Source organism: Oenanthe melanoleuca, chromosome 4 (assembly GCF_029582105.1).
Source record: "Oenanthe melanoleuca isolate GR-GAL-2019-014 chromosome 4, OMel1.0, whole genome shotgun sequence".
NCBI classification, from domain to species: Eukaryota; Metazoa; Chordata; class Aves; order Passeriformes; family Muscicapidae; genus Oenanthe; species Oenanthe melanoleuca.
In genome coordinates this window covers 9,425,898-9,451,208 of record NC_079337.1, presented here as the reverse complement: position 1 = coordinate 9,451,208, position 25,311 = coordinate 9,425,898, and the positions used below count along the sequence as shown (strand labels likewise).

Sequence of the window (25,311 nt, the reverse complement as noted above, 5' to 3'; positions counted from 1 at the left end):
CGCGGCAGCGCCGCCGCCGCGAGCAGCCGAGAGCCGGCTGCGCTCCGCCGGGCCGCTCCGCCAGCACCATGTCCTTCTGCAGGGCCGCCTCGCAGGCGCTGGCCTCCCGCCTGAGCCGCGCTCCCGCCGCCGCCAGCCGCCTCCAGCAGCGTGGTACGCGGGCCGGGCCGGGCGGAGGGCGGCGGGGCGGCGCGGGGGTCGCGGCGAGGGGCGGGAGCTGGGCGCGGCTCTCGGGCATCCTTCGCATCGCCGCGATCCGCTGGGCAGCCGAGCCGCCCGGGACCCCCATCCTCACCCCGCGGCAAAACGCTGCTGCCTTCCCTTCCGTAGGAAATAGCGGCGCGCATCCCCCGCTGGAGCAGCCGGAGCGGCGGTGCCTCCGCAGGGCTGCCGGCCCCGGGCACCCGGTGTACCGCATCCATGGCTTTTGGCGCATCAGGAGTTGTGTAACCAGTGGCAAAAAAAAAATCTGCCGGCCGTGTTGGGCGATGGCAGCTTGCTGACCGACCGCTGTCCTGCTGTAGCTAGCAGCCCCGGGGGAGAGGGATAAGGACACACTGCTGCTGAACGAGAATAGAGATGTACCGAAATCCATTTGGGTGCCCGGCTATTGGAGAGCAGTCTGAGAAGTGTGTCATGAGACAGATGATGCTAAACATAATCTGGAGCACAGTGGCAATGTTTTGATGTTGCGATTAGTTTTGCAGCTGTCAGTTGCAATGCTCACAGCCATTTTATTTTTCATGAGCTCTTTTTTAATGAGACATTTCCAATCTGGGATCACAAAATTCTGCAAGAAAGCTTTGTTGACCAAGGGAATTACGTGTTTTTCATAGGTCTCTTTTTGAGATATACAGATGGAATCCAAGACTAGTAAGAATCAGTTTATAACAAATAAATGGGTAGCACTGCTGTTAGAGTTCATATGTACCCAATCAGGTAAAAAACTGTGTAATGTTACTTCTTTGCCCTGTTGGCCAATGCACAAGGTGAAGGGCATGTATCAAAGTCAGCAGTCTGAGAGTGAAAGACCATAAATTCAAATGAAAAAGCTTTTTTTAAAAAATCCCTCTTATTAGCCTGAAGAGAGAATTCATTACTTCTGCTGATCATAAGGAATAAGGACAGTTTAATTATTTTACCTGCCTTAGTCAGGAACTTTTTTACATTCCTTTTTTTTTTTTTTTTTTTTTTTGACATTCCTCAGTCTTTATAGACTGTGCCCAGTACTTGGAAGCTGATGGTGGACAATTTAGTTCACAGAAAAACATCTCTTAGGAAGAGCTCGCCATGGACAGTTCATTTGAGAACCACACCCTGTGTTACTCAGTCATAGGATTCATCAATAAGCTGTACTTCTCTGTTTTATAACCTTTTTGAATCATCCTTTCCCATACAGATTCAGAATTCATCATTCTTTTTCGTGATCATATTTTAGCAGCACTTTGCATCAATTTACCTAATGGTTTTTATAGCACCTCCTCGCCAGATGTCAACTGGGAATGTTCCTGGCTCTTCTAGAGACAGCATGATGATCTATCTCCTTGCTGGTGTTGCTGCTTTTGGTGGTTTATTTTATGTAAGTGTTTGGGGATGGAGCTGTTTGTGCTTTGTGAGCTGGAATGGTGTAAAATGTGTTCTGGGTTTGAGAGTGTGGTCAAGATGCAAATTGTCAATGAATGTAGATACTGTAGCATATAGCTAAGGGCAGCCTAACTTAGGAATCAGCTTAAGAGAATTTGGTGAAGCTGAAAGCTTATTGCTTGCCTGTTTCACTGTTACTTTGGTAAGTAGTGCTGGGTCATTCTTAGTGGAAAGCATATCTAAAACATATGTGAAATGAGTGTGCCCAAAGATGGAGTAAGGCACCTGTCTTTAACCCCTTGCCTTGTCTTTGTCCTCTACAAACATTAGCAATATCTCAAAGTGGGCAAGGCAGATGTGAAATAAGATTGTTAATTTGGGCACAAAAAAAGAAGAGATTACTTACTTCAAGAAAGCATGTTAAAGTTTTGAAAGCATCTGCTTTTTTTAAGGTTTTTGGTAACCATTCTCTTCCCTGCTTTTAAATATATCTGATTCTGTGCTTCACATCCCTAAATCCTCCCTTTTATAGCTTACTTCTACCCCTCTCCCCCAAGACTGAGATAGTGGCTAGCACACCCCAGAGAGGTACATATTTCCCTATCCCACAAAGTAATCCTCTTGAATGGTAAGTAGCTATTTGTTCAAAATATCAAACATATGTGATTGCATTTCTGGATGAATAACATATTCTTTTGCTGTCAGATTTTTTACCACATTACAAAAATAGAAATCTTAATGTAATTATCTTTTAAAACGCTGTTTTCAATTCCTGAAACACTGCAGCACTTCAAAAGCTGCATGGTATATTGTATTTGCTTTCTAACAATGGAGAAATATGAAATACTTTAAAATATTAGTATAGCAGATTGTTAACTTTTTTTAACCTTGCTTAGGATGAATTTTATATGCATTTTAAGATGGGCAGTAGCACTTGTTAAAATCCCTTTTCTCCCTCTCCCCTCTTTGTGCTTGGTAAATTTCTGGGGTTGTAGCTGTAAATTCAGGTATAATTCCCTTTCAGGCCTACAGAGCAGTCAGCTCATCACGCAGCAAGTATATTGAACACACAAATGCTCTTCGTGAGAGAGATGAGGAGCAGAAAAGCAATCTTTGGTCCAGGAAGGGTGAGTTGAGCTCTTCTCTCTTTTTTCCCCGGGTACATGAGGATTTGGAACAGATTTCTGGATTGTTTAATCAGGCTTTAGCACTGTCCAAGTCCTTGTCTGAACTGTGTGAGTGGGAGTGAAGACAGAGGTGGTTGTGTAGTGTTCTGTTACAAAGCTGCTGCTGCACAAATTTTGGTAGTGGCCTTAATGTTCAGGCAGTGAATCTGGTCTTTGATCCACCTGTGGAGTCTCTTTGGATAGAAAGAGTTGATGTGTGAATGCTATTAATTGTGTAATGGGCATTTGATTTACTGCAAGCTTAATGAAACTTGACTGAGTACATAATGCTGTCAAAATCAGTTTTGTTCTTTTGTTTTCAGTGGTGGGGGGAGAAGATAATATCTTTCAGTCAACAGGTTGGCTTCAGGCAGTATGCCATCAGGAAATACAGCTCAATAGGGAAAAAAAAAATACATTTAAAAAAATAATTTAACTTGGATCAATTTTTTGTCCTACAACTTTGATTTTGTCTTTTCTAATTTGGGGTTAAATGAAACGCAGGCATTACCTAAATATATAGCAAATCCTTACTTAGCTCTTCATGCTTGAATAATTAGACCTTGTTAGTTCAAATACTTGTAATGGAATGTTGTCCCTGTCTACATCAATTAGTGTTATAGAATTAATGTAAAAGGTGGAACTTTGGCAAGCATCGCCTTGCTAGGAAAAGCAATTAGAAAAATTTCTTTATGATCTTTATATATTTTTATTTGGTTGTTATTTAAAAAGTAAATAAAGTATTGAAGCCAGAGCACCTGAAGCTCTTCCTTATTTTTTATTTTTTTTATTGTTGGCATCTAGGGAATTGATTTAATATTTTTGTGTACATGAATAATAGAATTGAATAAAATAGATTCAATTTAAGTTTTTTTTCAGCTTGTGGACATGGTTTAAATTGCCTCTATAATTATTTCCTTAGTTGTTAGCCTTGAACTTCTACAATACATGTTTTAGTTTCAGAACTTTAAAATTACAGATCTTAAGATTTAAAGTAGTAAAATACCTTAATTTCCAAAAAAAGAAAGCAGCTGAACACTATGTAGTTTAAAAACTCAATTGTTTAAGTAAATGCTGAGCATTCAGCCACAACTTGCAATCCTTCATTGTCCCTAAAATGAAAAATGTGACCAGGACCAAAGTAGATCTCTCCTAGGGGACCTGGTCTCCTGCTGTTCAGGGCAGAAGTGAGGATTATCCTTATTACATTCTGACTGCCATAGCTGGGAGAACAGAGAAGCACTAAGCAAACCTTCCAATATATTCCCAGTGATGTCAGTGTATTCCCTCTTTTATCTTTAGGTGCACTTCTGCAAGGTACTGAGTTTTGGCCCTGGCCTACCCACATGCTGCAGTGAAATACCTGTAGTACTAAGTGCTCAGCAACTTGGGTACTCTCCAGGCATCCCATCATCTGCTGCTTTGTGCTGCTTGATAAGTCACATAAATGCCACAACCAGTGGCAGATGATTGCTACCTCCCTTTTTATTGATAGTAAGAAGTCCAAAATGTTTCTAAGACCATTCAATGAATACAGTTGAAACTTGTTTCCTATATTATTTTCAACATTTGACTCCTGAGCAAATGCTCAAACCAGTTTTTAGTTGGACTTCTGAGTAGGTAATTCCAATTCACAGTACAAAACCACAGTTGAATCAGCTCATTTTTTAAAATCCTTCTTTATTCCCAGCTGTGTACACCCAAAAGAACAGAACATTAAGAACGAGCATCAGTTCTGTTCTTACTTTTCCTACAGAATCCCCTGTGTGCATTCTCTAAAGAGCTGACACCCCTCTTCCTCCCCTTTTTCTCCTGCTCCCTGCATAGTCATGTTTTTGTGTTTATCTTGTCACAGAGTGTTAGCATAGTATTGCTTTTCCCAGAAGTGCCATTGCATTCTTTAGAGTCAGTCCTTATACTTTTTCACAGCAAGCATTGCTGATAAGAGCAGTTAAAATTTCTGTTCTCCAAGTATTCTGGTATTTTTTTAGGGGCACATTATATCAAGCTTAAAATAAACTCTAAACCAGAGCTGATAACCATATGAAGTGGTGGATAGAAAAGCAGTATGCCAAGCAGCATTTTCATGGCATATTTGCTGCCTATGGTAAAAAAACTTTCTAGGTGGAAGAACTTAATACTAGAGAGCAGCTGAACAAAGATTCTTTTGATAGGATTTTTATGGTTTCTCATGGGGGAAGATTTTCCCGTTATGCCTGAACCCAAAATGTCTATTGCAGAGAACTGTACTTGGTGAACAAGTCTGTCAAAACAAGAGAAACAATCATTCCAGAGTTCTTTGTTTATTAGTGTTGAAATTATATGTGGTGGTATTTTAATTAATGATAACAGATATTTAGAAACAGATTTGATAGCAAATTTTCTGTGGCTCTTTTTAACTGGTAGCCACTCTCAAATTAGGGAGGGGTTTAAAAAGCCCCGAAGTAGCTCAAAGTAGCAGTAGAAAATCCTGGACATCATTTGAAATGTAAAATGATGTTTGGCTTGCAGGATGTTCTCCGTGCTTATTTAGTGAATACTGAGTTTTGCCTTCCATTTGTTGTTTGTGTCCCTTGAGCTTGTTCCTGATTTCCTTCTATTTTAGCAATGATTTTTCTTTTTAACTTGTCACAAGCTGATTCAATCTTTCTAATCTGTAGTCTGCTTTTACACTTTCCAGACTTTCTAATCTATACTCTGCTTTTACACTTTCCAGACACAAGGGAAATCTCTTTCCAAACCTGAGGAAGTTAAATACAAACAAAGGACAATCGTTTACCATTGGGTACATTGCAGCCTACCTTGGGATGACTTTATACCTTCTATTGTAAAACTCCATTCCTGTGAGACTTTAAAACAACTACCTATGTTTGCAAGGCCAAACCATATTGAGCTTATTACTGAATCTGCTTTGTAGAAGGCAGTTCTGAGATGGAGAAGCTGGCTGTTCTGAATTAATGCACTCTATATTTGACTGTCCAATAAAGTGTACTGAATGCTGAGCTTGGCTGTTAGCCTGTTCTTTGTGTAATGGATTCAGGTTTGTTTCTTTTTTTAAACAATTTTTTTCTTAAAGGGACACAATCAGTTGCATAATGCCAAGTTTTGATTTTTAGCAATGAATGGACTTGTCTTGAAACCTGAACACAAAATGATAGGTTTTCACTGGCATAAGACGACCAATTAATAAAATTGATCTGTTTTGTTTATAAACAGACACAAAAGTATCAACTCTGACTATGTCTCTTTAAGCTCTTTTGTTTCAATTCTCACATAGTTTACATTGTATTACAAACTCTGTTTCTGTTTCTCTCTTTTCCCCCGTGGTGATTTGGTTCTAGTGGTGCACCTGTGACAACAGTTGGTGTATAACTTTTTCTTTGTGAACTTGATGTTAGTGCATGTTTGCATGGTGGTTGAGCATCTTTGCTGCTTTGCTCTGTAAGTTTTTAATGAACTTGCCTCAGCTGAATTTGAAGTGATGCATGACTGGGAAACACTGTTTTTCAGGTTCTGAGGAGTCGGACCCAGAGTGATGTGAACAAGTCTTTAAAAGAGAGTTGTGAGCTGTAAAAAGAAAATAGTCATAAGTGGTCATATCTCTAAGGATGTTAACTCTGACCACTTAAAATTAGTTATTTTTTTACTCATATAAGACCAAATGTCTTATTCTCCACGTGGTAATTCCCTCTGGCACCTGTGTGTACCATCACTGGCCCTTTCAGCAGAGTGGCTTGAAACAACACTTGGCAAGGTCCTTTGTTATCCTGCCCTGCACCTCCAACACTTGCTTTAAGCCAGTTTCTTTTCTTACCACACTGAAACATGTTATGGAACTCAGTAATTAAGGATATGGTTTCCTCATCTTATAAACATAGTTTTTTGATGCCACATTAGCAATGTGGGGGATTAATTACTGATTTTCTTAATTCTGACCCCAAATCTTAGCTTCCCACTTTAAATTTAAATGAGGATGATGACAAAAAGTAGTTGGTGAAATTTTTGTTGCATGCATGCATTTTACTCTCTTTATTGTATTGAATAAATCCTTAGAAGGTGATGGAGAAGAGGTGGATGAAGTCCCTGCAGCAGAGAAGGCCACGGAAGAGGCTGATGCAGCAGCTGCTGGTGAACCTGCAGCACCGGAGGAGAGTGCTGGACCCACAGCACAGGAGGAGAGTGCTGGACCCACAGCACAGGAGGAGAGTGCTGGGCCACCCCCAGGAGCTGGAGGGGAGGATGACTTACAGCCTCCAGAGGTGTCCCCTGCTGTGGAGGAAGCACAGCAGGAAGCTGCTGCTGATTCAGAAGCTGCTGCTGATCCAGAAGCTGCTGCTAATTCAGAAGCTGCTGCAAATTTGGAACTTGCTGCTAATTCAGAAGCTGCTGCAAGGTTAACTTATGAATGTGGTTTTTGAGTGTGTGTGTTGTGGGTTCTAAAGCTCTGCCTCTTACAGGACATTAAGAATGATCATCAGTGTTCCTAGTGGAGTTTGTCCTACAGTAAAAACAGGCATTGACTTGAGATATCATGAGCATGAGGTAATTAAGTTTATTAAATCAGTGTCTCTGAAGGCATCCTGCCTCTGGCACCAGAGTTACTGTCTAAAACAAGTAGAGTCAAATGTTTATTTTAATACCCCATCCAATTTCTTAGGTTGAGCATATCATGTGATCTGTTAAACAGTTGTTTCAGTGATCAAGTTCTCAAGGGTTTGTTAAGGAATCTAAACACTTTAGTTCCCTAGCCATACCAAAGATACACTGAATAATTATATCTGTTCTATCAATGTAACTTAAACAGGCTCTTCCATAGCAAAGAAAATTACGTCATGGTCTCAATCTTAAGGATATATTAGGCTAAATTTTCATAACACAATAAAACATCAAATTGTTGTTAAACACTGAAATGTATAAATGGTAAAACATTCTGTATTTTGAGCAGTCAGGGTGTTTGAAATATTTTGGTTTATTGTGCTTTTTAAAAGAATTGCAATAGTACAAATGCAAAACTATCCATAATATGCACAAGATACAGGATTATAATTTAATCTTGCAGTATTTAAAGTATTTTTAAATTTTGTTTTACCACTAATCTTGAGAGGATATGTCTAAAACACAGATCAAACTGAAATTAAAATTATTTTGACATTATGGGTGTTTATCATAGTACTGTCAAAGGTGTTCACAGATTTGGAATTATTTTCACTTTTTTCCTTGGTGACTCCAATGAAGAATGGATGCAACTTAATTGCCTTTTTTACAAGTAAACTTGAGAAATAGTGCAGCACTTTTAATTGCTGAGTTTTATGAAAGGTCTAGGTATGAATGTGATTTTAATTCAAATATAAATATTTCCTGTGCTTATCTGTGAAACAATCTATTACAAATAACATTTTAAAACAATACATAATCTGATCTGCTGTAATAGAGTTTACAGAAAGAAGAAGTAAGTACCTTGGCAGTGATTATTACTGCTTACATATAGAAATATTTATAAGGTAGTAATTAAAATACCTAGAGCCTTAATACCATTTCTATGGAATATTTAGACCACTTCATTTAGAAAGGGAGTAGTCTGTTGAATGTTAAATTGGGTGAATTAGAGCCATTAAGAGATATGTTTAAAAATGTCTTGCAGTACTTAGAGCAATTGCAGAATTTCCCTTTAATTTCATAAGCCCTTGGCTGTGTCTGGAAGTGGTTGTGTATTCCTTTCACAATGCTTAGCTATGAATAACTGTTAATTTTTTGGATGAGGTGGGATCTTCTGTATGGTAAATATTTCTGCCATTTTATTGAAGAGGGTCTTCCCTGAGAAACATGGAGCATAAATTGATTAGATATTAGGAAGAAATTCTTTTTTGTGAGGGTGGTGAGGCACTGGAACAGTTTCCCAGAGCAGCTGTGCATGCCCCATCCCTGGAAGTGTTCAAGACCAGGTTGGATGGGGCTCTGAACAACCTGGTCTAGTGGAAGGTGTCCCTAGACTGTGCTTTTCAAGACTTCTTCCTGAGTTCTGTAGCATAATTTTTTTTTTCCTAACCTTGAAAGTATTGAAGGGCATGGTCTCTTCTCTGTTATTTCCAAGGCCATTTGAGTGAGTGACTGGGTTTGGGGAGGATTAGTGTGTGAATGTGCCAGTGTTTTCCATGCTAAGCTTCAAACCCACTACAATGCCAGTTGTCTGCAGCCTAGAGAAACAAATGGAGGCTGCTCTGGGCAGGAGCTGCTGCTTTTGGGACGGGACTTTTGCTGACCCCATCACGCAGTGATGCCAAGCAGACAAAAGCACCCGATAGAATCAGTGCACGCTGGCTTGGCTTGGTAAGTTACCAAATTCTGGGTGTGCTGACACTGTTAGCACTTAGGAAATTACTGAAGAGTCCTCAGGGTGATTTGCAACTGCTCATACTCATTCAGAGGCTTTCAGAATGACGTTGCTCAGTGGAACAGACTCATCCTTCCAGGCATCTGTTTGTGTGAGATGGAGGAATGAGGACTTTTTTCTCTTTACTGATTATGATAGACTGATCTAGCCCTAAGAAATCGAATTACATACATATTATCCTACAAGGGAAGTATCTGTATCTGGACCTTCTGTTGGGTATTTCTGTTTCATATTTATCACTTTCTTTTGTCTGTCTCTTGAACTGCTGCACTTACATCTCTCTGATTGCCATACACTGGCCACTAGTCTCTTCTTCTTCCTCCTGTTTGTCCTTCATAAAACTGAATTTTAGATGAGTCACTGTAGCATAACTGGAAAATCTCTGTTGGAAGAAAGTGAACAATATTTAGAAAAAAGATTTCTGAAGACCCCTGTTGGTGCATGGTGAGACTGTTCAGTTTTGATCAGCTTAGCCAGAAAGAGAATTCTACAGCATGCACTGGGCTGGGGAGGAAGATTTTGGTGAAATAGAAAAATCCCTAGAAGTTCCCAGCTAAGAGTGCAAACGAGTAAGAGGGGGAGAACTGCCTAAAATAACTTGTCTTCCTATTTGTCTATTCTAGAACAAGGGGGCAAGTAGCTTCTCAAAAATGGTAGGAGGACATACAGTGAATAATAATACCTAAATGAATGTCACTATTAAGGAGAAAATAGATGCCCTGCTTTTGCTAGTATTAATAGCTCATTGTCAGGACTTAAAAAGAAACTTAAAATAACTGTATATATTTAAATTGGAAAGCCACAACTCACTTTGGGCAACAAAATCTGTTGGCATTTAATTTACTGCACATAGTATTACCTGAGTTTGAATTTTTCCTGTAAATGCAACAACCACAGGAATACTGTTAGTCTCCTACTTTAGAGAAGAGACAGCAACAGGCTCCCCTTGCTGTTTTCCTGTGGTGGCAGTTCAAACCAGAATGGGAATGATGAGGATTTTGGTGTTAATTTTTAGGTAATGTTTCTTATTGCCCAAATAAGAGGAAAACATCTTTTAAAACAACAACTTTGCTCCTTTAAAAGCTGTGTAAGTGGATAAAATTTGGTGCATTACTTTGTATGAGGAATGCTAAAGAAAATGTCTTAATTAGAAGTTTTTTTAGAACTCCTGAAGGATTTAATACATCAAATTATTAGGGTGCTTTCATACACACCATTTATATTAACTCATGCTAGTTTTCTTTGTGATCCATTCCAATCAGTAACTGACGATTGATCTATGTTTAAAACAAACAAACAAACAAACAAACAAACAGAGTTGCTTTTCATTGCTACAATTCCACAGCATATAAAACAAATTTCTTGAAATTTTATGAGGTATTATAAAGTATTCTGGATTAATTTGACATGCATTGTTATTCTTTTATTGTGACCATTAGAGGCATCTCTGAATATTTTTTAATCATAGATTGTAGAATAAACTCTCTTCAAGGGAATCTTCTGGTCATTAGTAGAAACTAATGAGGCTTTTCTTGGGAACTAGTGACCTACATCAGGCACAAACAACCTGTGATGTGCTTGGCTGATTGAACATGTTTCTCTTTCTGTATGCAGTGATGAAAATTTTTATTCTTAATAATGTGCTTCATGATGCCATGGTTTAGGCTCTCAGCTGGACCTCATGGGTTTTTATCTGGATTGCTTGTGGATGGCTTGCAAAAAGGAAAATATGTCATATTTGTTTAGTGGCAGGTTTGTTAGAAATCCCAGCTTTCCTTTCTGCATCAATTTCCCAAAGACCTTGGGAAACTGAGCCTTTGGTTTGTGTTCATCCTATGGAATAGCTGGAATGCCAGAGGGACTAAATCCTGGTGCCCACAGGCTCTAGTGAGGGAGGGTGAGGTTGATGATGTGTCCCAGTAACAGCACGATCAGGCCAGGGCAGTTCCACAAACAATCCATCAGCTGCCAGCCAGTTCCTATCCTGTGTGTTCAAGGACAGGAGCAATCAGGGTGAAAAATAATCTGTGCTTTTCTGAGTGATTGTTCTTTCCTTGACTCTGCTTGGAACTAAAAAGTTTATTTTTTCCCAAGTGCTGATTTCACAGTGTTGTAGAGAGGCATTAGTCTGTGGTCAACTACCCAGTACCTTTTTTCCTTTCTAAGCCAAATGTTTAGGTGCTAAGTGCTTTCCCTTTCCAAGCAGTAAGTTGGGTAACTTGCTCCAGCTGTTGGAATCCTAAATGTTCACTTAAAAATGCCAGAGAGGAGAGAGAGAGCATTTCAGATGTTCCTGAGTGACATTCCAGGTGGTGGGATGTTGCTGGTGGGTATCTGCATCCCTCCATGCTGAGCTGCCTGGACCTTCCTGGCCAATTGGTCACGTTACAGGGACAGCTGCACAGCTTTGCCTGTTCTGTTCCTAACTGCCTCACTGGTTATTATTCCCCCTGTTCCTACTGATGTGGTTTGAGCCTCTGTGAGCAGAGTGAGGAGGTGTGGAAGCCAAGCCAGCCATGCCTGGGTGACAGGTGCTCTGGTGATAGCATGGAAGGGGACCTCAGCTGCCATCACCCCCTCAGGATTTGGGACAATTTCCCTCTCCATTTTCCCTAAGGCTGATGGAACCAAAATATGTGAAGTTGCTCTTGGAGGGAATCACAGTTTCTTGCTGCTACTGCTGTTTTCCTCCCTGGATTAGAGTGAGCCAAGTACCCCTGCTTCTTGTGCTCTGTTTTGCAGGTTTTCTCAAATCAGTTCTTGAATTGCTTTCCAAACGTGACAGAATTTGACTTTTAAAAAGCCAGTTCTACTCCAATGCCAGTTTTCCATTGGCAGGACTTTAAACTGTGAAAAGGGATTGGGAATATTTTGCTCTGCTTATCTTAAGATTTCAGGGGACACCCTGAGACCTTCAATGGACCTGACTGAGGAAGATTTCTGTAAACAAAAGCATCCCATTCTAATGCAAGGTGGTCTCTAAAAGACTGTAAATAAAATACTCTTTCTAATTTCACAATTCAATTTGACTTTTCCCCTTCTTCCCCCTCTTTGGAATTAGTGTGTGGCATTGGTTATGTTACAGGCAGCTTGAAATATCAAGGACTTGTTTTGCACTCCAGCTTTGGTTTGCGTGCTCCAGGTGGATTCCATTTGTATCATGCTGGCTAACTTGTATTGTTTTAGCTTTGTAAAACCAAATTCTTCTGCAAAGAATGTTTTTAAAGTAATTGAACCTGGTGTTTGGCATTACAGATACCAGCCTCATCTTGACTGCCTAGAAAAAAAATCATGATATGAAGGATACTGCTTTAAGTGAAGTGATTCACTCAGAAAAGTGTATTTTAAAATACCCTTAAAAATTGCAGGGTACTAGTGCCTGTTTAAATTTTGTTGTTTCTAACTGGAAAGATCACTTTTAAATGAATCAAAGAATTAGGATTAGAATCAAAGCATGTTATATTTAAATGTCTTGGTAAGGAAATGCAAAACTGAGCGAAGAATACAGACTGTATCCTGAGAAGGCTGGGGTTATCTTGTATGGTCTTGTTACAAAACTTCTGTCCTGCTGGAAGGAATCCCCACCTCTCCCTAAGCAAGGAAAAGACTGAGTACAGCTTTCATTTTGAAATCTGCAACAGCTGTCTTCTTCATCTCTATTTTAAATAAGGAAAACATACTTAGAAAACCACTTAAAAATACAAGGTAGAAGTTTAAAATCTAGTAAGATTAAAAAATATAATTCCACCCCCTTGCTTCAAGGTCATCTTACAACATGTTTTCTACTAGGTGGAAGGACATGACTGCCAGTGTGAGCTGGCCAAATTTGCACCAGACAAAATTTCAAGCTGATTCTGCATAAAAACTGTCCCAGGAAAGTTGCAAAGCTTGTTTTAAAAGTTTGAAGGCTTTGGGGGAAGAAGCTATGCAAGCAGTAGGATCTGGGTTCTGGAAGTCAATGCACTTGCATGGGGGTTTCCTTTATTACCAGCAGGAGAAAGTCAATCTGGGTGTGTTATTTTTTATTATTAATCAGTTGCAGCAAAGATGAGTCAGTCACACAGGGCACACAAGTCCCTGCTTATCTTGCCACTCTGTTCTGCTGGGGGAATGCTGAGCTCACAAATATTCACACAATTCAAACTGACCATCATGAGCATGCAGAATCACCCTGTCTTTGGACTGTTTTCTACTGTAAGAGCACAGAAATGTACAGTTCTGCATCACTCTTAGGGCTGCAAGTTCAGCACTTGTAAATATTGTCTTTAAAGACTGCAGGAATTACTGCTTTACACAGGAAGCAGTTTTTGGTGGGGTGGTTTTTTTTTCATTGAAATGATAGAGATAATTGCCTAAAAATTATATTTCTAAGTGAAGTATTGGATATTGTGGTAATAAGCTACTGGAGCTTCCTAAATCTGCTGCCTTATTAAAAAAAAAAAAAAAAAGGAAAAAAGAAAAAAAATAAAAAGGCAAACAACTGAACACAAGCTTTCAAAACAAATCCATAATTTTCTTTTGTCTGTAAAGTTAATTTCCTTTTCTCTATTTATTCAACCCAAGCCAGATGTGCTTCCACAACAGAAATGGTTTGCTACTGCATTAGGTGCATGTGTAATGTTGCCCAGTCATGTTCTGTTCCTGCAATTTGGGAGGATGCACTTCTTCTCCAAATGTTTGTCTCCTAAAGCAGAGGAGCTGAGGATTGCCTGGGAGTGCCTGTAGCCATCGTGGGCAGGAGCAGGAAGTGTTTTGGGATTGGGTTGGGATTCCCTGTTCCACACCAGCAGTGGGTATTGCACAGATGTTCTTCACTGGTGGTTGTGTAGTGGATTTATGTTGTGGCTCTAACTAACCTGGGGATGCTTGCCCTCAAAATCCCTCATGTCCAAATCCTTCTGAGTGCTTTGGCAACAGCTGGTGATACCATGTGCAAAGCCCCTTGACTGCAGTTAGTAAATGTGATTAGTTTGGTTCCTCTGAGGCTTGAAGTTCTTTTATACTGTCTTTTGTTGAAATCACAGGAAAGATAAGCTTCTAATTCAGACCTGTAAGTGCTATGGTGCATATATAAATACCTGGCAAAATTGGAGAAAGCTGTAGCCAGCAATACTGGGATGCAGCTACTCATCCCAGGAGAAAACTGCAAATTGATAAATAACCAGTGAAAAAGCTTAAGGGAAAAAAAAATCAACTTTTCAGAAAAAAATAGCTAATTATATACATACAGGCTGAGATTTTTGCTACCAATATAATATCTTGTATGAAACTGTGAATTACACCTTCTGTATACTGTAGAGTAATATTCTGTGTATTCTGTAGAGTAATATTCTGTATATTCTGTAGAATAGTATATTCTACTAGGATGGGGGGAAGCACAACACTCCAAATGAAGCAGGAAAATTATGAAGCCATTTAACTCCAGTGCTTTTGATGAAGGATTCATGTGTGCAGGGGGAAGTTTCTCCCCAGAGAATTAAGAAAGAGCTCAGTGAACCCCACTTTTGTGGATATGAAGGGAAACAAGATAATTTTTGGCAAGTTTTAAATTGTATGGGTCAGGATGGAATTATCACTTGACTGAGATCCATTTGGCAGGAATGCTGCAAGTGGGTGTTTTGGTAAAGATGTTAAAGAGCTGGAGTGGTTTTGTTCTATAAGGATAATAAAGCAGCTGGGCATTCAGTAAAAAGCATAATATTAAATACCATGTGCCCTCATTGCAGAGAAGCAGTTGCACGATTCAGATTATTTTGTTCAGTTACAGCCTGTAGAAATGGTAAGAAATCTGGCATAAATAGACAAAATGGATCATAATAATCACTGCATGAAGAAATGCAGGGACTTCAGGTTTTCAAGGTAATCATCATTCAGGAAGCAACACAGAACCAGTGAAGATGCTGTAACTCCTCTACAACTGTTCTGAAAAAATAAAAAAGCTTAATATTTTAGTGTTTGAACTAACAAACATTAGAAGTGATTTCAGTTACATGCATTATTTGCTGCAAAGTTCATGACAGGCTTATTAACAACTTTGCAATAATTGAACAGACAGAAAATCCTTCATCCAAGGATTATGGAAAATGAGTCACCATTGTACCAGGCAGAGATTAAAATATCTTGTATGAAATAGGGTGTTACTGCAGGATTTTACATGGAGCAACTGCAAGAGATTAAACTGGATTGAAAAAATATGTAATGCATGCAGATTATAAAAACAAACAAACAAACAAACAAACAAAACAAACCAACAATAAAACCCAGGGTGTGAATAGCACTGGGGTTAAATTTAACATCCAGGGAAACACAAAGGAGAAATGCCTAAACTTTGTAAGGCTTTGTGCTGCCAGCTGATGAGTAGGGGAGGATGTGAGGGACTCAGGCAGTATGTCTGATGTTCTTCCTGCAGAAGGACACAAATGTCAGTCCCAAATCTGAGATAGGAGGGGTTCATTCTCAGCTTGCCAGGGCATCATTCCTCTGGCTTTGCCCTGGGATCGCAGCAATTCCCTTGGACAGGGGAAAATGTGCAGGCCTTGTAAGGGGAATACAGAGTGTCTGTTCCAAGACTTGTCCAAAAAACAGGCTGAGATTTGTTCTGATATCAGATGAACGCTCAGGGTAGCCATCAGGAGGTTGGAGACTCCCTAATTTCATCGTGCCCAAAACACCAGAAGCCACTTGGGCAGTATGCACCAGGCACCAGGAAGGATGGAACTCCAGCCAGTCCAGCTCAAGGGATGGATGGCAAAGCCACTTGAATACAAATACCAGCTGGGGATTCGTGCCCTACCCAAGGGCTATTTTGTATTTAAACATACTACACCCATCCTACAGACACAGGCTTTCAAAATGCAATGCCTGCCACAAGACCCTTGGAATTTTAGGCAGTGACAGCTACTCCACACAGACATGGATGGACACCTTGGGAGGAATCCATATTTTTTTGCATTAGATTGCCTTTCTCATAGCCATAAGGAATAGTTCGGACCAGAGACAATTTTTTCAGTACAAGTGGTTAATGTTTGGTTTCAAGGCAGGTATTCATGTAGATGACAAATAAGCACACAATTCTCATCCAAAGGAAATGAGGTTTTTGTTAAAAAAGCAGAAAAGACCATGTTGCTCCCTCTAGTTGCCTACTGATCTACTCTTCCTAGTGCAAAAGAAATTAAAACACTCACAATAAATAAAATTAAATACTGTCAGCCAGAGAAGGAATTTTTGGTAATATAAGCTCAATGTTTGATGTTACAAGCTGAAACCCAGCAGCTTGTTACCACAGTGAATATATGGCATTTCACCAAGTATTGCTTGTAAAATATCTGAAGTTCCAAATTTCAAATGTACTATTTCTGTTGCATAGCCCTTCCCTATAAAGGCAAAAGTGACAATTCCTGAGCATTTCTTTTCCTGTTGCTTCTTCAAACTCCAGAAAGCACTCTGAAAAATAAAGTGAAATAATTGATGTTCAGAATGTGCTATATTTAACTAGCTGCAAGGTGATATTTGAGGAAAGGTATGGGATGCTAGTTCCATAAAACTGCTATTTGCTGCATTTATTGAAATAAGCTGTTTACTTAGCTGTGTTTAATGTAGCTTAGTACAGGATGAAACAAGAAAGTCAGAGACAAACCTCCTACTGAGTAGTAAAAGAGTGTGATGATGGAAACCTCTGACAGGAAGGTTAGGAGAACAGGGTATGAGAGAATTTACTCAAGTAAAATTTAACATGCAACTGCTGGGTGATGTGTCCAGTCTTCCTGCAGAGTGTGTCTGTGTAGGGACTGCCTGTTACTAAATATTACCTATTACAGGCTTTTTGTAGAGACAGGTTGCTTTATGCTGAAAGGAGTATTGGAAAATAGCTAGTGGCAATCATGGAACTGCAGCCTGAATCTTCAGCCTAATGTTAGAATGTTTTGACATTAAAGCTACCCATGATGTCTTTCCAAGGTTATGTAAATGTAATGTACTATGAATTTGACAGAAATCAGAAAACAAAGCAGCAGTATCTGCAAGAGATAAATTATACATTAGAGAATATCTGCCTGTGTTTAAATACATGAAAATAGCTCCAGTTTATAGGTTTCTGCCCCAGGGTTGGAAAGAGGTGGATTTTCCCTGGAATTCCATTTGCAAAGTTTTATTTGCAGGATAAAATTTAATCATCTGATAGATCCTTTTGTCTCCAGCTACTTCAAGCATATGTGTTGGGCAGGTACTTCATACTTTGTGAGCCTTGCTTGCTCACTCTCATTTATGATGGGGAATGGAAAGAGAAGACAATTATCTCTTTAATGTGATTCCTAGAATCTGTGAGTAAAGTCTTGGATGTTGCAGCTTCTTCTGCCCATGAGGAAAAGTTAGACAGTGACAAGGAAGGGCATGCAGAACCCAAGTGATGCAGTGTTGGCTGTGTTTGGCACCACAGTGCTAGCAGAAAATCTTATTTTGAAATTAGGTGCTGTGCAGTAGTGTGGTGAGCTCAGTGCCCTGCTCAGTAAGTGGCTGGATGTGAACTTTGAAATTCTCCTTGTGCTGCATATAACACATTTTTTTCAACATCTGTCTTGATTTGAAAGACAGAATTTTCTTAAATGGCATGGGTGCAAAGAAAAATATAGCACATGTGGTACGAATAAAGCTTGCAGTGCTTTGATACAACCATAAACAATCTCATGTTGCTATTAAAGTTGAATGATGTAACTGAATGCAAAGAAAAAGTGTGTTAAAATCATCACTGTGGAGATTTTAAGCAGGAGTTTAGAAGTTTGGCTTCTAAACTCCTTGAAAATTAGAATTAAAAAGCTAAAAGGAAAAATGTCTGCATACCTAACACAGCTTTGTAAATTCTATCTCTTTAGTCCAAGGATCCTTTAGGCTAAGGGAAACAACTTATTTGACTACATGCCATTGAATAAATAATTTCCAGTGTTTCTCACTGGTGTTTTGTCTCCATTTTCAGTTTCTGAGGAGGAGAAGACACCTGAAGAAGTTGCTAAGGAGCCCTAAAGGTACACAGTACAGTTGCAGCATGTGGTTTTCTGCTCTTCACCTATCTTTTGTTCTCAGTTAGTGGCAATTGCAGCATGTGGTAAGTGCACATGCACTTATGCTGAATTTGTATTTCTGCTCTCAACAAAAAAGAACTTTATTGAAGTATTTCTTATTTTTTGAGAACCATTGCTGGCATCTTTTAGAGCTTAAGGAGCAAATCCTATATCAATTGTCATGCTGTGTATTTATTTATAGCTTTATCTTAGTCCCAAGTAAATTGGATAAAGACCTGATAGTTGTAGCTTTCTTCCAGGCAAAAAATATTCTTTGGATATTTGATTTAAATTATATACTGCATATATATTTACTTCTGGATTATTGTTCTATACAATGAAGCAACAGCCCTCTGGACTGTTTTATTTTAAATAATGTTTTCATCATCAGTCTCTCTGCACTTTCAATTTGTGCTATTGAAAAATACTAAATATAATATTTTTTCTATTTTGCTACTGTTGTTCTCATGTGGCTTTATTTTTTTATTGTCAGAAAAGTTGCAAGCATTTGCCTCTCAAGGTTTTTATTTTTGTTCAAATTGAAAACTAAGGATACCTGAAGGTACCACATCAGAAAACCAAATAACCAAGAAATTCTATCTTCTCTGTAACACACAAATGCTGTGGTATAGAGAAGGCAGTTGAGTTAGGAAGCTGAGTTAGGAATCTTTTTTTTTTTTTCCTTGTAAATATCTGAGAACCTTACAAATGGTTGCTATTCCAGATTTTGATTTAGACAACAAATTCCCTCTACAGCCAACTCAGTCAATGAAGGCAGAGACAGTAACTGAAAAGGTGAAGGGAAGGCAAGCTGTAGGAAACATCTTTGATATAACAGATTGAAAATAGATGAAAAAATAGATTCATCTCCTACTAGTGTACAGGTCCACTCAATTCTGCTTAAACTGCTTGGACTCTTTTTGACCAAAAAAAAATTCCTTTTTACATGAGTATAGCAACACAGGTTTACAAAAGGGCCTCTTACTCAGTTTCAATTTGATATTGTTGGCAGGGGGAAAAAGTTTTATGAAATATTTTACTATTTGATGCTGAAAGATTACTGGTTGTGATTTGGCTAATTTATGAGTGTAGAACCACATTGCATTCCCAGGTAGTTTTTTTTTGTTGTTGTTTTGTTGGGTTTTTTGTTTGTTTTTTTTGTGTGTGTATGTTTTGATTGTAAACACTTTAGAGTATGAAACTTAACTCTGATTTTACAAACACATTATACTTTTAAGGAATTCAAGACAAAGAAAATTAAATTAAAAGGATGTTGATGTGAGAATGAAATCATTATCTAGTTAACTTTTTCTAAAAATTACTGATTATTGGTGAAGTGATAGAGGAAGTAATGGATTAAATCCTGAGATAAAGCCCTAAGTTGATGCTCAGAGCATGCCTTAGTAAAGATATTCAGCCATTCCACTGAGTGTGGTTATTGGGCCCAGACTGATGCTGCTATGGACTACTTGTACCAGTAATCTCAGCAAAAACAATTGGTTTACCTTGTGCTTAAAGGTAAGCATGTAGCTATTTGTAGAAGTTCAGCATGCAGGGGAATTCACTCATGCCATCAGATAAGCATGATTTACACATCAGTGCTGTGTGTACTCTGTAATTCACTTAACTGGTAACCTGCAGGCAAATTTACAGTGTGCTTTGAATGCTTGCAAAGAAAATGACCTGCTGAATTGTGTCTGTTGCTAATCATTTATTGTTGCTTCCTCTAAATCAGAATCTTTTTTCTTTTTTTCCCAGTAAGCAGTGCGGATGCCTTTGGGAATTTAATGCAAATATTTGTGGCAACCAACCAGCTGATTCCTGTGTGAAACCTCATACTCTTCCTTGAAGACATAAAACTGTGCAGTTTGTCCTACCACACACTGGTCATCACAGCCAGCATCCAGTGCTGCAAGAGATGATTTCTGCTGCCTAGAGAAACGCTTCTGTGACTAACATCTCTGCTGTAGAAAGTAGCATCCAGCCAAGCCACTCAGCATGTCCCAAATACATGTGCTAAGAGAAGCAGTAGACTTAACTAAACCATGCCAGAAAAACTCCTCCCATGTCTTTATTGTCTTGATATGTACAGTGATTTCTTACCTTTGGTCCAAACTGTTGTGCATAGTTACACCCGTGTAACATTCCATGCTAAAATGTAGGCAAAAGGTTTTGAAGTCAAGTCAAAATATTATACATTATAAATGATACAAAATATTATACCTGTTAGCGTTTTTAAATTGGATCACAGGGAAAATAACAAAGTGTTTGCTCCTGTGGTTGTAAGCATAGGACATCTGGCTGCACATGATCAATTTCCCCCCTGAATAAACATTTCAGATTCTACCATTCCTTGCACAATCACATCCAGGAGTAAACATTTGAAGGGTTCTGCTTTGGGAAGAAAACCTGTTCACAAGCAGTAGGTACTTTGTAGCATGGAAATCAAAAAATAGCACTGGTTGGTGTTATCATGTATCAAAGTAGTGGCTCCTGCCTTGGGTGTGCTGGGCTGTGCTCCTCCCAAATCTTATTCAGCTTCCTGGGGTCTTTCTGTGTTGCTCTGTGGCCTGTAGTGGTGGTGTAACAACACGAAGGTTTGGTGTAAACCTTCAGTCTGGTACAAATCACAAGCCTCTTCTGCCATGGCAAAGCCTGTCTCTAAGCACTTGCACACAGAGAGAAAACCCTGTGAAGGGCTATGCAACAGGGGTTCAAATGGACAGGCATTCTTAGGGACTAAGAAAGAGCTGAATAGCTAAATAACCTTGTTTTCTCAGTATTAGCTTAATTAAAAATACATCTAAAATGAATAAAAGTTTTGTATGCCACTGTGCTCCCATTGTGCTACGTGCACGAGTGTGCATCTAAAATAAATACTGAGACCCCACTGGAGCCATCACAGAATGGCAATAATTCTAAATCAGAGCCAAATAAGATATATTATGCACTATTTATATAGAAAGTGTGTTTCATAAAGGTGTGTCTGACTCCTTTCTCTTCAAGCAGAAAAATGTTGAAAGGGAAATGACAGCATTCTGACATTCCCACCCACGGCACAAAGCAGCACATGCTCCTTCCCCCATCATAAAGCAAATTATAATAGTGTTCCAGCAAAAATATAGCCTGTTGCTTCTGGACCTACTTAGGAATAACTGGAATAATGCAGAGGCAAAAGCAGGCTCCTGAGCTTCAAGAAGCCTTCTACTTAAAGGATAAAGCCTCTGTGATTAAAAGCAATTTTTGTAGACAAAGCTACTGGAATAAAAATCTTAGACTGATATTTTGTTGGATAAGAGTCTATCTTTATTTATCTTGTAGATTAAACATGCTGTGATGGATGTATGCACTTAAATGTTCTATTTCTTCATTTTCACTAATTCCTAGTAAAAGAAGTTATTTTAACTGCATCTAACAGTAGGATTTCTGAAATGGTAAGGTTTTTTGAATGGCTCTTTATCTCTGGAACTGCTCTGGTACATGGCAAAATATGTTTGCCCTCTGGAACAGCTGCCTGAATGATTGAATCACAAACTATGATTTCCAAAGCTTTTCATCCTTTCAATTTCAAAAAAATGTGAGTCCCAAAATAGCCTGTACACGTGCTTTATGCCAGAGTTTCTTTTTTTTTTTTTTTTTTTTTGGCTTTTGTTTTGTTTAGGTTTTTTTAATTAAAAAAAAAAAAATAAACTAGAGGACATACAGCACAGCTTGGTCTGCTTCAGCACTAGATTCTTTTAGAGTAACAACAGTCATATTTTGCAATTTGCAGAGGTCTGGCCATCATTGTCTCAGTCTTGCCAGTATGGAGTCTGAATACCACATAAATTAATATTTTTCTGTCTATCACTTTCAAAAAAGTGAATTTTTGAGTTGCTACACAAAGGCTGTTATGAACCATGGAAAATGTTGAAAGATATTGATGAAATGGATCCTTAAGGAGAGCAATGCCACAGCAGAGAGCAGACATAATGCAAAACTAAAGGAAACTGGAGGAAAGGTTTGGTCTTGAGAATGCATCCACTTCACAGGCCAGAGATTCCAAAGCTTGAGATTCCAGAATTTGTCCAAACTGCACATTGCTGTCAGCAGCTATCTGTGAAAACAGCTAGCAAAGATTTTCACCTCCCCCTAGTGCCAGTTAGTCCCTCTCTGAAGGGTGACAGCCTGTTGCTGCTGGCAGCTATTCCCAGAGAGAAAAATTCTGGAGATAACAAAGTCCATCTAACAATTTCAGGTTTATTTTTGTCTGTGTCGATGTAGATATAGAATTTTAATTTGCTTCTTCAAAATATAAGACAATTACTAAAAATCGTAATTCAAACTGCAAGCTGCTACCCAGCACTTTTAAAATCTGAGAGTAAAATACTTTAATCAAGATTTCCTATGTCTGTGCAACAGGCTTTGATGACATGATATTACTTTTTAAATCAGTTTTTCTGGAAAAGAAAAAAAAGCACAAAAAAACCCCAAACCCAAACCAAAATTCCCGTGAATTCCAACCCAGCCAAGAATGTGCTGTGATTCTTTTCCTCACCTGGTGGGCTCTTTCCCACAAAAATTTTGAGCCAACTAGCCACCACAACTTCTGCTTTACCAGGCAGGTGGGAGGAGCACAAAGTTGAGTGATGAATGAGGAGACCAGTAGCTAAAACAGTGATGGTCAGCAGATAAGCAAATATATGATGCAGCTCTGTGGCACTTTTATGGCTGCAATCAGCTACTGTAGGTGCTGTTTCCTCCCTGTGGGTGGTTAGGAAAGATTGAGAGGAGAGCTGAGAGGACTGAGGCACACAGAGGGTGTGGGAAGACAAAGGGACAGAAGGAATTTTATGTAAAAGGACATTGGAGCTCACTTTGTGTGCTGCACATTTCCATGGGGTGCCATCCCTGCTGTGACACAGATAATTCTGCTCTTTGGAAAGGTATCACTTGGTTGGGTGCTTTTCTTTCTTGCCCTGCTCAGCTGCTGCAGAAGATGGAGGCTGTGCAGGATGATGGAAGTTCATTCCATTCCCAAGCAACAGGCATCAACATCACCATGGGTAACTGGATTCTCCTGCATTCTGGGCATTACTCCTTTATTTGGGATGCTGCAGGAGATTTTGCCTCCTCCAGCTTTACTGGAGGGGGCAGAGGGCTAAAACTGTAGGTTTCTGTTCTGGAGTTATTCCTGCTACTTGCTTGAATGACAGGTAATTAAACAGTGTGTTGAAACAGCGTGGTTTGCTTGTGATCTACTGAGAGAAACCAATTTAATTTTTATTTATGCCTCAGCATATGTTACAAATCCACTTTCTGGCATGGGGTGAAAAACACTCTAGGGGCTGTACACATGTGGGGAGCCTTAACACCTGCCACATGCAAGAGGCAGCTCCATCTGCTGACTCCAAAGGAGCACCCTGGGGCACAGAGGGAACCTTCTGTCCTTCTGCTTCTCTCTCTGTTCTCTTTTCCTTTCTCTGCTCTCTTTTCTGTCCCTCTTTGGTAGGGACACTTATCTTACTTTATCAATAAACAGTTCTCAGATGTAATATTGCTGTGTTTGCACTTTATGTCGTCCAAGAAGTTTATCAAGAATCCTCCCCACTCTTTTTGCAGCAGGACATTTCTCAATCTGCAGATGTTCTCCACTTCCCTTTGGTATTTTACCCAGCTGAAATGATGGCTCTAGCAAGATCTGAAAGGCTGATTAATGCCCAACAGCTCCTGCATAACAAGTGGCAAACTTCTGAGCAATAGAAAACTCTTCTTTGTGTGATTGGTTAATTATTTGTATAAGATTTGACAGGCAGATCCAGTCTCTTAATTACCTAAAAATCTTGATTTTTTTAGCGATAAATAGTTTTCCTTATTTAAAAAGCTTCATGACTCAGAGATCTTTAAAAAAATATATGCATGAGCTCTGCTTGTGCCCTAGGAAAAGTGCTATACATTGTTGTATAATGATTGTGTTTTATCTCAGGAAGTTCAGCTGCCTGTGCAGCTTCTTCTCAGTTCAGCATTGACTGTGGTATGCAAACCAATTAAAGAGGGAAATACAGAGAAGTGGAAGAAGAGAGACAGTAATATGTTTTAAAATCATATTTCCTCTTTCTATCTCTATAATGTAATTAAGTTACTAAGGCCCATGGAGTTCATTATTCACCCCCCACAATGTGATTTTTTTTTTTTTCTGGCTTCCTTCTTCCTGCATACAGCTATCTTCTTTCTGAGTAGTCAGTGGGAGATATTATACTTCAGTGAGGGCTAATTGAGCATAATTAACCATTGGACAACTCACATCATCAAGCAGAAGAGGGCAGTAAATCAAAAGCAGTAAGATTACTAAAACCTGGGACAGAGAAAGAATCCCTCATCCCCAAAACCTGAAGCTGAACAATACAGGAAGAAATTAATAATGTATGTTTTTCTCACACTGGAAAAATTGGCTTGAGTTTTTGTTTGTTTTTGTTTGTTTGGGGGTTGTTGTTTGTTTGTATGTATTTGTTGTTTGTAGAAAATCCAGGCCATACAAATACTTTTCATTCCACTGTTTTAGTAAGTGACTAATTTCCAATGCAGCATATTTGGTACTGAGGGTCTTATGAAGTGAAAGGAGACAAACCTGGAGTAAGTGGTCAAGGCTTAACAGTTCTTGCCTCTGGGAACACAATGAGGCTGGATGTGAATGTCTTTGTTATAATTTAAATTATTAATGAAGTTCTATGAAATCAAAACCAGGGCAGTCTCACCCCTCTCTTGACTTACTGCAAGTACTCAGTTCTAGCTGTAAACCAACAGAAAGGGACTTTCTTTTATTTTCTGAGAAACCTTTAATGGTTTGATTTCTACCCCACTCCCTTTCTGCATGTCTCTTCCCAGAGTCTTGTGTTTTATACCAGTTTTAAGATATCCTCACTCACCACTATCAATGTGAATTGCAGAGCTTAGCTGTTCCTAAATGAAAAGCAGTTTTCCGTGCTGAAGTATTATCCTATGAAAAACAAAAATGTCTTTGAGGATAATTATTTTTAATTTTTTTCTTTAAACCAAAGCAATTGAAAACAAACTGGTTAGTCTCTGCATGGAATTTCTTCTTCACAATTTCCAAACTGTTTCCCTGTATAAGAAGCAG

General features: G+C 39.0%; 1 protein-coding gene across 1 annotated transcript; it reads left to right on the top strand.

Moving 5' to 3' along the window:
• MGARP (mitochondria localized glutamic acid rich protein) lies at positions 1 to 21,902 on the top strand. Its single transcript, XM_056489724.1, has 6 exons — positions 1 to 153; positions 1,476 to 1,579; positions 2,609 to 2,711; positions 6,804 to 7,143; positions 18,110 to 18,158; positions 19,953 to 21,902. Exons 1-5 carry the CDS (start codon positions 69 to 71, stop codon positions 18,114 to 18,116), a joined length of 639 nt encoding a protein of 212 aa, XP_056345699.1. The 5' UTR covers positions 1 to 68; the 3' UTR covers positions 18,117 to 18,158; positions 19,953 to 21,902.
• The last annotated feature ends 3,409 nt before the right edge of the window (positions 21,903 to 25,311 follow it).